The sequence below is a fragment of the Littorina saxatilis genome, linkage group LG9 (genome assembly GCF_037325665.1).
Source record: "Littorina saxatilis isolate snail1 linkage group LG9, US_GU_Lsax_2.0, whole genome shotgun sequence".
NCBI lineage: Eukaryota > Metazoa > Mollusca > Gastropoda > Littorinimorpha > Littorinidae > Littorina > Littorina saxatilis.
Window position 1 is genome coordinate 58,615,292 of NC_090253.1, and position 13,124 is coordinate 58,628,415.

The window sequence follows — 13,124 nt, forward strand, 5'->3', positions numbered from 1 at the left end:
TCTCTCTCTCTCTCTCTCTCTCGGCTCTCTCTCTCTCTCTCTCTCGGCTCTCTCTCTCTCTCTCTCTCTCAAACACACACACACACGAACACACCCCACACACACACACACCCCAAGTTACACACGTACACATATACACACTCACTCACACGCACTCACTCACTCTCTCACACACACTTCATACAGTACACAAAACACACCCCCATACGCACATATAGACAGACGGACATACACACTTTTACAAACAAACACACATACACACACATATACACTAGCGCACACGCACAAACACACACCCACCCACCCACTCTCTCTCTCTTTCTCTCTTATACAGACACACACCCACACAAACACACACACACACACACACACATGTACATACGCACGCATGTACGCACGCACACACCCACGGCACACACACACACACACACACACACACACACACACACACATTGACTCACACAAATCTCACACACAAAACACACACTCATACGCACATACACGGTGGGCCTAGTGGTAAGGCGTCCGCCCCGGGATCGGGAGGTCGTGGGTTAGAACCCAGGCCGGGTCATGCCTAAGACTTTAAAATTGGCAATCTAGTGGCTGCTCCGCCTGGTGTCTGGCATTATGGGGTTAGTGCTAGGACTGGTTGGTCCGGTGTCAGAATAATGTGACCACGAAGGGCCATATCAGGGCGGTGCTGCTTTGACATATAACGTGCGCCACGTCACATTATTCTGACACCGGACCAACATATTGAATATTGAATATTTGTACCAGTTTCATTTTTTTTTTTTACACAATGAAAAAAATTATTAGAGTAAAATAAAACATTAAAACGTTCATAATAAACAATAGTAAACAAGAATTAAAAAAATATAAATAATTAAAAGACCGCCCATTCCGGGAATCGAACCCGGATCCCTTTGGCCACCAAGCCACCAACTTGAATCACTGACCCTGTGTGTCCCTGTCGCTCTCTCTCGTGCTCTCTGTCTCTCTTTCAGTCTCACCGAGACCAAACACTGTATTGTAGTTTCTTTGCCGAGACTAAATCCCCACCCGCTTGGCATGCTTTTCTCGTATCGCATGCTTTTCTCGTCTCCACGAGAAAAATTCCGACCGAAGTGTCAGTTTGCGCGTCATAAATCAAAACTTCGTACTCGCAGAAAAATTCCTCAGGAACTTCGCCTTTAAGTTTAGTGTACAGATGCTAGTTGTCTGATTGGTCAGTTTGAGAATCAACAGAGCTCTAGTGGATCCACGGAAACACGTGGTAAAAAACAACAAGAGAAATATCGGCTTCGATGCACTGCGCTAAACAATGAATATTGTTTACGGTAAATAATATTTTATTTACGGTATATAATGTATTATTTACCAAATCATGAATTATATAGCGGAAACCTATTATATAGCTATATAAAGCATTATTTAGCGTAATAATACTATTTTAAGGCAAAAACAGTAAATAATAAATTATTTATCTAAATAATATTTTATTTATCTAAATAATATTTTATTTATCTAAATAATATTTTATTTACATACAATATTTTATTTATCCAAATAATATTTTATTTATCTAAATAATATTTTATTTATTTAAATAATATTTTATTTATCTAAATAACACTTTATTTACATATAATATATTGTTTAGAGAAAACGCGTAATTATTTATAAATAATGGGTTATTTACAGACACAATCTATTATTTATGCTAAACAATGCATTGTTTAGTGCTTTGTGCTCTCTTTTTTCTGTATCTGTAAATAATGCATTGTTTAAGTTAAACAATGCATTATTTAGCTAAATAATGCATGATATAGTTAAATAAAGCATTGTTTAGCTAAATAACGCGTTATTTAGCTAAATAATGCGTTATTTAGACATCAAGAGCTAGAAGGGACATTTGCACCATTCGGATTGCCATACTTCTCCTCCCCTTGTTGCATCCTAGTTCTTCAGTTGTTTCTAGTTTTCCGTTGATGTTGTGTTTTGGTCTTCTTCATAAGTAGTCTTGTTCAAAATGTAAAAAAACTCAAACTTCTTTTTGTTGTATACGAATGAACTAATAAAAAGCTGTTTAACAGCTTTGTTGTCAAATCGAGTTTTTTTTCCAAAGTCAGTGTGGCTCCTGCGCAAAACTAATGCGCATAACGGAAACGGCGTCTGCTATCAAAACCTGATATGAACGCATCGACGCAAAAACTGTCATTTTGTAAGTTTGGAACAACAAATCAAGGTCAGAACAGCTATATAATCGTTATTGTATTTTCAGCGTAGCATCGCGTAAGGCGAAATTACTACATTTAGTCAAGCTGTGGAACTCACAGAATGAAACTGAACGCACTGCATTTTTTCACAATGACCGTAGTCCGCCGCTAGTGCAAAAGGCAGTGAAAGTGACGAGCCTGTTTAGCGCGGTAGCGGTTGCACTGTTGTTTTAACTTTCTGAGCGTGTTTTTAATCCAAACAGATCATATCTATATGTTTTGGGAATCAAGAACCGACAAGGAATAAGATGAAATCGATTTCGGAAATTTAATTTTGATCAAAATGTTTACATTTTTAATTTTCAGAGCTTGTTTTTAATCCGAATATAACATATTTATATGTTTTTGGAATCAGGAAATGATGAAGAATATGATGAACGTAAATTTGGATCGTTTTATTTAAAACAAAGTTAATGACAATTTTCAGATTTTTAATGACCAAAGTCATCAATTAATTTTTAAGCCACCAAGCTGAAATGCAATACCGAAGTCCGGCCTTCGTCGAAGATTGCTTGGCCAAAATTTTCAATCAATTTAATTGAAAAATGAGGGTGTGACAGTGCCGCCTCAACTTTTACAAAAAGCCGGATATGACGTCATAAAAGACATTTATTAAAAAAAAGAAAAAATGTCTGGGGATATCGTACCCAGGAACTCTCATGTAAAATTTAATAAAGATCGGTCCAGTAGTTTACTCTGAATCACTCTACACACACGCACATACAGACAGACAGACAGACACACACACATACACACACACACACACACACACACACACACACACACCACGACACTCGTCTCGATTCCCCCTCTATGTTAAAACATTTAGTCAAAACTTGACTAAATGTAAAAAGACGATCATCGATAATTTTTCTTGTGCGTTCCCATCTTCAGCAAATGTAAACCAGCACTCAGATCTGCCTGAAACTTTGGCACTAATTGCCTCATCCATTGTTTGCTTAGCGTGCAAGATCTTTCGGAAAAGTGACGTAATACAACACGCTCGTTATACACGTTCACAAAAATCCACACACATTCTTATCAGCCTATTGGTCATAACTTCTGAAATGTTCAAAGCAATTCATTGAGAACTTGAGGAGATATGGCTCTCTCAGTGGAGGACCCCCTCAAAAATGGACGCAAAACGTGCCTTTTTTGGCATCTGAAACGGTTGACACCTACCGTACCGCCTTTGACAAAAGGCTACACAAATACTAAAGACGTATAAGCTAGGTACATGAAACAAAATGCTCTGAACAAGAAATTGAATGGCCTGTCCAATGGTAGTCAGAAGTGTTTGGTAAGTGCACATTCTGATTTTTTGCAGATTTTAAAATACGGGGCATTGGTTTTTGTCAGGTGTGACCTTGCTTGACAGGCTGCAACGGGATGCCTATACAAAGTACCACCTATCGAATAAATGATATGAATAGTAGACATAATTACCTTTTCCAGCATATAAAGTTCAATTAAAATGGATTGTGGTTTAACGCTTTTCTGAACGTGCGAAACTTGTTGCAATAATTGTTTGGCCAAGTCTAGTTGGTTAAAAATTACAATAAACAGCCTCATCAGAAAGATCTGCACTTAAACGCATCTGCCTAGTTCTTTTTATGACGGGTAGTGTAGAACAGTTACATCAATTATTAAACTGACATGTGCAACATTCTGATAAACCCATATAAACGTTTGTTTTATTTAAAAGGAAAAACATATTTTTCGCTTAAACAGAACCGATTGATAGGGTATTGTCCGACAATTAAATCCAGAGAAATATCTATCGTTTTCTGATATCTTTGGTTATTTGATAAGATAATTAAACATTGAGTAGCGGCGACGTGTCTTATTGTATCTTTTAATCCGCAGGTACAAGAAGACGAACCACAGTCACAATTTGATCGGCAAGTGCCTCCTGAATCCCAACAGACTGTAAGTGACGTGGACATCTCTGATTAGCTTTAGTCAGTTGCAAGAAACATGAAGCGACTGAACAGGTGCGTAGTCAACCATGTCCTCTTCCCTCACTTTTTAACTTTACCCCCTCTACCTTCGTCTTAAAAACTGGTGTTCTTCTTTGTGATTTTAATGTATGTATAAGTAAATGCTCGCTCTTAAAGGTACTGAACTTGTCAAATCCAGGTGCACGGAGCCCCTGGGGCTTTTAGTCATACCTCAGGCAGCTATCCGTTAGAAGAACTACCAAGTTTCATTGACTTGCACCCAAAGAGTCAAGAACTGCGATTTTTTTACGAATTAATTTCGTACTCGGACCCGGCTGGTCTTGACCTATTTTTGGATCTAAATTTAGATCAGGTAGATCACCACATCATGCACAAAAAGACACGTCACAAGCAAACTATGTCAGACGTCATCATGAGTTTGTGTAAAACAAAATGGAGGCCGGAATCACTCAGTTGAATCGAACTCCGACCAAACACCACGTAATAACTAGGTTAATTTATGCACTCGCGTGAACAAGAAACTGTCGAGCTTCACAGATGTCGTCGTTGGGTAGTTTTGGGTTTGTTTTACTACCATAGGAGGATTTTTGAACTGTAAATGCACTCAGCTGCAACACAAACGCAAAACGAAGGCTGTGAGCTGCACTGTGCCTTTAATGCAGACACCCAATAAAAGATCAAGAAAAGACAATTGAATCAACAACGACTGACGCAGTGGCGTGGTGGTAAGACGTCGACCTCCTAATCGGGAGGTCGGGAGGTCGAATCCTGGTCGCTGCCGCCTGGTGGGTTAATTAAGAGTGGAGATTTTTCCGATCTCCCAGGTCAACTTATGTGCAGACCTGCTAGTGACTTAACCCCCTTCGTGTGTACACGCAAGCACAAGACCAAATGCGCACGGAAAAGATCATGTAATCCATGTCGGAGTTCGGTGGGTTATGGAAACACGAAAATACCCAGCATGCCTACTCAACGAAAGCGGAGTGAAGCTGACTATGCTCTCGGAGAATAGTGTGGGGAACCCACATGGGCAAACGAGCTCACACGTAACCAGAACATTCTGGAACGCTGAAGAAGAAGCTGAAGAAGAAGAATCAACAAAATACGCGTTCCAGCAACGCTCCCGCTTGTGGGCGTATCCAAACGTCAATGATAACTTAAGGCAAACAAGAAACAAACACACACACACAAACACACACACACACAAACACACACACACACACACAAACACACACACACACAAACACACACACACACACACACACAAACACACACACACACACACACACATTAATAAAAACAACGTCAATAGTAAACTCTGTTATTTAATAAAAGACATGAAATCAGTAATCTCAACCTAAAATGTTATCATGAGAACTACATTATTACGCGATAAAGTATTCCGTCGGTTTCCCTTTCTGGCCTGAAACTGGCAAAAACTGATGAAGTGACCATGTGGTAATTTTATTGAGGGCTCCTACACCGAATATGGCCATATACCTTTAAAAAAAACCACCCATTAAAACAGCACCATCCCGTGACACACAGAGAATTATGACTTTCCTCTTCAAAATCCCCCTTGGAAACGGAAATCATCGTCCGCTCTCCTTTTGGGCTTTTTCTATGCTAACTATGGTTAATCCAAGTGGTCTGGTCAACTCCCAGCTCAGTGAAGTCATTACCTCGGTCGTGGGTGTTGGCCTGGTGCCAGTTACCAGAGCGGGTTTCTTTACTCTCAACAGCCCGTTGTGTTCCCAAGGACGGTGACTGCTGTTTTCGTCACTATTGGCCCACTCTCTTTGAACAGTTTGGCTTTTTATGATGCAGGCATCGCCCCGTTTAGCTGGAATCTAACTAGAGTTCGCTTCTCCGGGATTTTTTTTGATCGTTTTCTTTTTGTATGGATTTTTTTTTTATCAACTTTTCTTGTCTGTCAGGTGAAGACATCTCTCAGAGAGACAAATAAACAGACAGACATAGAAGCTACTTTGATGTGCTCGCAAATAGTACAATTAATTTTTTTTTTAAGAAACCGTCGTCAATATAAGATGTTTGATGGGGTGTTGACAGACCAGCTTTTTTGTCGGTCCTCGGGGGGCATGTCGACTTTTGAAACAAAAGTCGACATGCCCCCCGAGGACCGACAAAAAAGCTGATCTGTCAACAAACCATCAAACATCGTTTTTGTCATCATTTTGGTAGTGAAAAAATAAGTGCACAATCAACCCAGGGAGCCATGCTTTGAAACACGGGTTCCGTGCTGATAACCACACGAGTCCCGGTTTGATAATCACTGGCAATCAAAGCTGGCGTGTGAAAGCAACTTTCTGTGTTTTTGAGTTCATTAAATGTTGGGATGAATATGTCAGGTTTGAGGATGCACAGTTCTGTAGGTTCATCTCGGTATTCCACCCCCTCGGCTTTCTGTTGTAAATATTAAGCTGAGTGATCGAATGTGGAAGCTACGTTTGGTCAAAGGTCACAGAAGATTTGCGTCGTGCAGCGAAGGAAAGAATCGCGATCTTGTTTCCGACTCAGTACCTCTTTGTTTTTCATTTGACCTGTCATTCTGCTTGCTCGGCTTTGTTAGATGTTTGCATATCTTGTTGCTATTTTCTTTGCTTGTATTATTGTTTCTTATTTGTGCTTCGTTTATCGATACAACGTCTTGTGCACGGGTCAAAATGTGTGTGTCAGGGGTCGTTTTACTTGAACTTGACGTTCGTGTTTCTCAGAACGTCTGTGTATCGAAACACAGATACACGCACTCCATGACTATGTAAGAAGACAAAATATATCGTTTGGTTTCATTTGTTTTTGATGAATGTATGACCTTTCATGAAGTAGTTTTGTTTTTTGTTTACTTTTGCCAGTTCGTTTTTGGAACTTTGCAAAGCAGTGTCGTGTCGTCTGTTTAGGTCTGGGGAAACGCCAATGAAAAGAGCCGAAGAATCCCCGAGCGTTTCTATTGTATTGGGTTTGCTTTAGATTATCCATGTATAACCTGCTTCCTGCAACTATGGTAACCGGGGATTTATTGCCTGGGGAACATGAGATTTATTTCCCAGGTGCTTGTGAATGAAAACTCGTGAAAATGATGACAACCAAAGTTGTTTCACAGAGTAGCATGGCATATTGCTTATTAATATTCTTCCTAGGTGTTTTTGGAGACTGATTTTGTGTTGCTACTGTTTTTTTGAAGTCTTATTTTTTTTTATTGATAACCGTCTCTTTGAAGCCGATTTTATAATAACGACAGGTGTCTTTTCGGGACTCAAAATGAACACGCGTTTTAAGTGTTATGTGCTTGGTTTTTTTCAGAGAATCTCGAACTCAACTGGTCGGCAACTTCGTTGACCAGGTGTTACCTTATCCAAATTGGTATGAGAACCCCCATGCTGGCAACGTTACACAGGCAGCACACGGCTTCCCCGCGGAATCCTCAGAGAGTGAAATGGATGTGACGCATGATACGCACGGGCCTTTGGTTCCAAGGCAAAGACAGCAACGGACAAAACCCATGGTTGTAAATGTTTCGAATCAGCAAAATGTCATGGGTAGTCAAAGAGCTAATCAGCAAGGTTTCGGCCAGCTGGGTCATCAACGACCCTTTACTGGCCAGACTTGTGGAGCTGGAGCTCGACCAAAGCAAATCAACAAACCTCCACATCAAACTCAGTCAGACCCATGCATTGAACAAAACGCACCAAATGGGTCAACATCAAACCTAAATACACAACGACAACGTCTTGTTAACAGAGGGACACAGGGGATGGACAACCGACAGAGGCACCAGAAGAAGCCCAGCAGATCCAAAAACAGTAAACCGGCCCACGATGAATCAGGGGAAACGGTAGAAGAAGCTTTCGCAGAACTCCCAGGCGGAAATGACGTTACTAGTGATGATTACAGTGACTTGGGCATCATGAACATCTCGCACTCAACTTCGATGTCTTCCTCTGAAAATGCATCAGACATGGAGGAAAGCTGAACAGTGCATTGCTAGCAGTGTGTCTTTGCAAAACTAAATGAAAAGCTCAGTCTGGTTGTTCACAGATTAGTGTATATTAATGAAAACGAGTATGCGGTTTGTGTGATTTAGATTTGTTTGTATGACTACTTCTGTTCAAAGCAAAATGTAAGATCGAATTTACATTACGCAATGTCAAGGGTAAGACTTTGAAAAAATATTGCTGCATAATAGACCAGTGCTTGCTCTTGTTGAGAAACCAAGGGTCTCACGGAGACAAGACTACTTTTTACGTATGCGACACTTCGTATGTGGCCTTGCGGCTGCTGCGAATGCTTATAGGAAAATATCCCAGATGAAATTTGGTGTAAACAGCTATTGTTGGTGTCTGTATGACCTGCTGATTTTTGGTTGGTTGGTTGCTTGTTTTGTATTCAAATGTCTGCCTCCATCGACTTTACCTAGCTGGACAGATCTGTCTCAGCAGCGTAAATCCTTTGTATCTCATGTTGAGAGTAAAAATAGTTTTAAAACTTTTTTTTTCGTTATCAATCTTTGCACCATTGGAGAATGTTTGTTAGATTAATCTCAATCTCTGGTATGCAAAACATTCATGTCCGCTTTCAATTTTTACCATGGCTTTCATATTCATCAACCTAAAACTGTACATACATATCAAAGACTTTCATTAAACGTTGGGTCAGTAGGATGTTTGTCGCTTTATTCAAAAGAAAACATTTTCCTGCAGTCCTTGGCCCAATCTACTTCGTCGTTGTATCCGACATTGCTAGCCTTTTGCAATTCTGTAAGTGTGTTGCTGCTTAAAATAGATACCTTTGTGCCCACATGCAAGATGAAATGCTGTTAAAAACAGGTTATACCAGCTGTATGGCGAAGTAAATGGCATTGAAAGCTAACACGTTTTGATCCATTACTTTTGGATTTGCTTGGATTGTTGAAACTGGATAATGAAAATCTGGTTTTGTGTTTGTTTTTCTTGAATTTGTTAGAAAGTTTACCCGGTGTAAACTTATCAATGATAAGAACAGGTGTTTGAAATCATCGTAATGTATTTAATGCGTAAGACTTTTGTTTTAACACCGGCTCTCACTTGCCTGCCCCGGGGCACAAATACACTTTCTTGATTTTGAAGGCGTTATGAAATCAGTCATGAATAATCAGAAATGCCTTGAGTTAGAAATTGATTGAACTAGTGTTTAGAAAAGTTTTCCTAAGTTTGATGTAAAACATACTTACTTATGTCTCGTAACAAATGATTATGCAGCAGATTCTATATATGTGTGAATTGTCACAAAAACAGAATTTATTCCTGAATGCGAGATTTTTTCTCCATATTATTAAGCCTACAGAGGATGCACGGCTTAGATTACTACTGTACATGATTTTGTATTTAGTATTTACTTTTTTCTTAAATAATGAAGATGTTTGTTGTACCGGTTGTTCTTATATTCATTGCTGACCATGTGTAATCTGCTCATTATCAAAACTACAACGAATCACTGAGATTTGGTTTAATTGACTAACAAAAATCTTGTTTCTGTCAAAGTATTTAGATTTTATGTCTTTATTTATGTCTTGGTGTACGACAATACAATATTAAATCATTATGCCTGCATGTGCTTTTCCCTTTTCCAGTTTTAAATATGATTGCAAACATCTGATTTTTATGAAAATCAGGTTACTATTATTCAAGGAATCTTTTGCTAAACATGTCTTTTGAGTATCTATTTGATACTGCCACCAATCACTGATTGATATTTTACTGATTGATATGTCACTGATTGGTCATGCCTGCTTGCATTTGTCTTGCCACTTTATACTTCTCATTAAACTTTATACTGTTTGATCATTGTCACACTTGATTAAGATGTAATGCATTATCGTGTGAATCCACATAGTGTTTTGTTGTTGTTTTATATCTGGTTATTACTTCTATTTACTTGTTTTTATGTTATTGTACAAATATAAAATGAGATACAAAAAATAACAAGTCGCGTAAGGCGAAAATACAATATTTAGTCAAGTAGCTGAGGCTCACAGAATGAAACTGAACGCAACGCAACGCAGCAAGACCGTATACTCGTAGCATCGTCACTCCACCGCCCGTGGCAAAGGCAGTGCCCGTGGAATTGACAAGAAGAGCGGGATATTCGTTGCGCTGAGAAGGATAGCACGCTTTTCTGTACCTCTCTTCGTTTTAACTTTCTGAGCGTGTTTTTAATCCAAACATATCATATCTATATGTTTTTGGAATCAGGAACCGACAAGGAATAATATGAAAGTGTTTTTAAAACGATTTCGAAAAAAAAATTTTGATAATAATTTTTATATATTTAATTTTCAGAGCTTGTTTTTAATCCGAATATAACATATTTATATGTTTTTGGAATCAGCAAATGATGGAAAATAAGATAAACGTAAATTTGGATCGTTTTATAAATTTTTAATTTTTTTTACAATTTTCCGATTTTTAATGACCAAAGTCATTAATTAATTTTTAAGCCACCAAGCTGAAATGCAATACCGAACCCCGGGCTTCGTCGAAGATTACTTGACCAAAATTTCAACCAATTTGGTTGAAAAATGAGGGCGTGACAGTGCCGCCTCAACTTTCACGAAAAGCCGGATATGACGTCATCAAAGACATTTATCAAAAAAATGAAAAAAACGTTCGGGGATTTCATACCCAGGAACTCTCATGTCAAATTTCATAAAGATCGGTCCAGTAGTTTAGTCTGAATCGCTCTACACACACACACACGCACAGACAGACAGACAGACAGACAGACACACATACACCATACCCTCGTTTCGATTCCCCCTCGATGTTAAAATATTTAGTCAAAACTTGACTAAATACAAAAATGAAAATGAAAATAGACTCTTGGTAGTTTAGAATGCGAGTTTACAGCGATTTTACATAAACTTACTTCTATAAATTTAAATGATTGTATATGTATATAGCAGTTCTTGTGTACATATTCTAATGATTTTGTTTTCTTCTTTTTATATGTGAATTGATGTGGTTATATGGGATTTATAGTAGTCCCTCCCCTGCCGCAAATGTAAATAAAGGCTCATTACATTTAGTCAAGTTATGACTAAATGTTTTAACATCGAGGGGGGAATCGAGACGAGGGTCGTGGTGTGTGTATGTGTGTGCGTGCGTGTAGAGCGATTCAGACCAAACTACTGAACCGATCTTTATGAAATTTGACATGAGAGTTCCTGGGTATGATATCCCCATACGTTTTTTTCATTTTTTTGATAAATGTCTTTGATGACGTCATATCCGGCTTTTCGTGAAAGTTGAGGCGACACTGTCACGCCCTCATTTTTTAACCAAAATTGGTTGAAATTTTGCTCAAGTAATGTTCGACGAATCCCGGACTTCGGTATTGCATTTCAGCTTGGTGGCTTAAAATTTAATTAATGACTTTGGTCATTAAAATTCTGAAAATTGTAAAAAAACAAAAAAAAAATTCTAAAACAATCCAAATTTACGTTCATCTTATTCTCCATCATTTGCCGATTCCAAAAACATATACATATGTTATATTTGGATTAAAAACAAGCTCTAAAAATTAAATATAAAAAAATTATTATCAAATTTTGTTTTTCGAAATCAATTTAAAAACACTTTCATCTTATTCCTTGTCGGTTCCTGATTCCAAAAACATATAGATATGATATGTTTGGATTCAAAACACGCTCAGAAAGTTAAAACGAAGAGAGGTACAGAAAAGCGTGCTATCCTTCTCAGCGCAACTACTACCCCGCTCTTCTTGTCAATTTCACTGCCTTCGCCATGAGCGGTGGACTGACGATGCTACGGTCTTGCTGAAACATTGCATTGCGTTCAGTTTCATTCTGTGAGTTCGACAGCTATTTGACTAAATGTTGTATTTTCGCCTTACGCGACTTTTTTTTTATCTTATCTTATCTTATGATATCAGATGAGACACATGGGCACATTTTAAGACCAAACAACACAGTGCCATACACACTTGCATCACACAGAAACAGTGAGAGACTAACATGCGGTACCAGTTTCCTGGTTATTTGGGCTCTTGTTTGTTTGCTTTTTGTATTTTATGACAGCTCTTTCAACTGTGAAAAAGTTAAATGCAACTTCCGTTTTTTTTTATTTCAATATCTGTACATATTTTTCTTGATGATTATTAAATAGAAACATTGATATATGTGAAATGGGTTCATAGTTTTAAATTTTCATAAATGTAAGAATATGTTAATGACAGCATTGTTTTGCGATTGATCATACTTTTTTTCACTTGGTTATGTCTGCTGTTTTGTTCTTTTTACATTTAGTCAAGTTTTGACTAAATGTTTTAACATAGGCTGGGTATCGAGACGAGGGTTGTGGTGAATGTGTGTGGGTGTGTGTGTATAGAGCGATTCCGAGAAAACTACTGGACCGATTTTCATGAAACTTCCCATGAGAGTTCCTTGGTACGATATCCCCAGACGAAATTTTCGTACAGTAGATATGTTATGTTTGGATTAAAAACAATCTCAGAAAGTGATACAGAATAGAGGTACAGAAAAGTGTGCTATCCCGCTTAGCACAACCACTACCGCGCTATACTGCCTTGTTAATTTCACTGCTTTTTTCACGAGCGCGGAACTGACGATGCTATAGTTTATGGTCTTGGTGAAAAAAAAATGCAGTGCATTCAGTTTCATTCTGTGAGTTTGACAGCTTGACTAAATGTAGTAATTTCGCCTTATGCGACTTGTTTCTCTTTGTTTTGCCTATATTTTGAGAGTGAATGTCCACGCTTTATCACGGTGCAAGCGAATAATTGCTTATGTGGAGTAGTATATTTAGTTCATTGTAGCTAAATGTATTCGTCGCGATATAACCTTCGTGGT

At 38.4% G+C, this 13,124-nt stretch overlaps 1 protein-coding gene across 1 annotated transcript in view; it reads left to right on the forward strand.

The window, feature by feature from the left end:
* LOC138976613 (sacsin-like) overlaps window positions 1-12,632 on the forward strand; it is a 30,293-nt gene extending 17,661 nt beyond the window's left edge. Inside the window, exons 4-5 of the mRNA XM_070349480.1 lie at window positions 4,146-4,273; window positions 7,562-12,632. Of these exons, the coding sequence (XP_070205581.1) occupies window positions 4,146-4,235 (90 nt within the window). The 3' untranslated portion in view covers window positions 4,236-4,273; window positions 7,562-12,632. The remainder of the gene's footprint in view (window positions 1-4,145; window positions 4,274-7,561) is intronic.
* The last annotated feature ends 492 nt before the right edge of the window (window positions 12,633-13,124 follow it).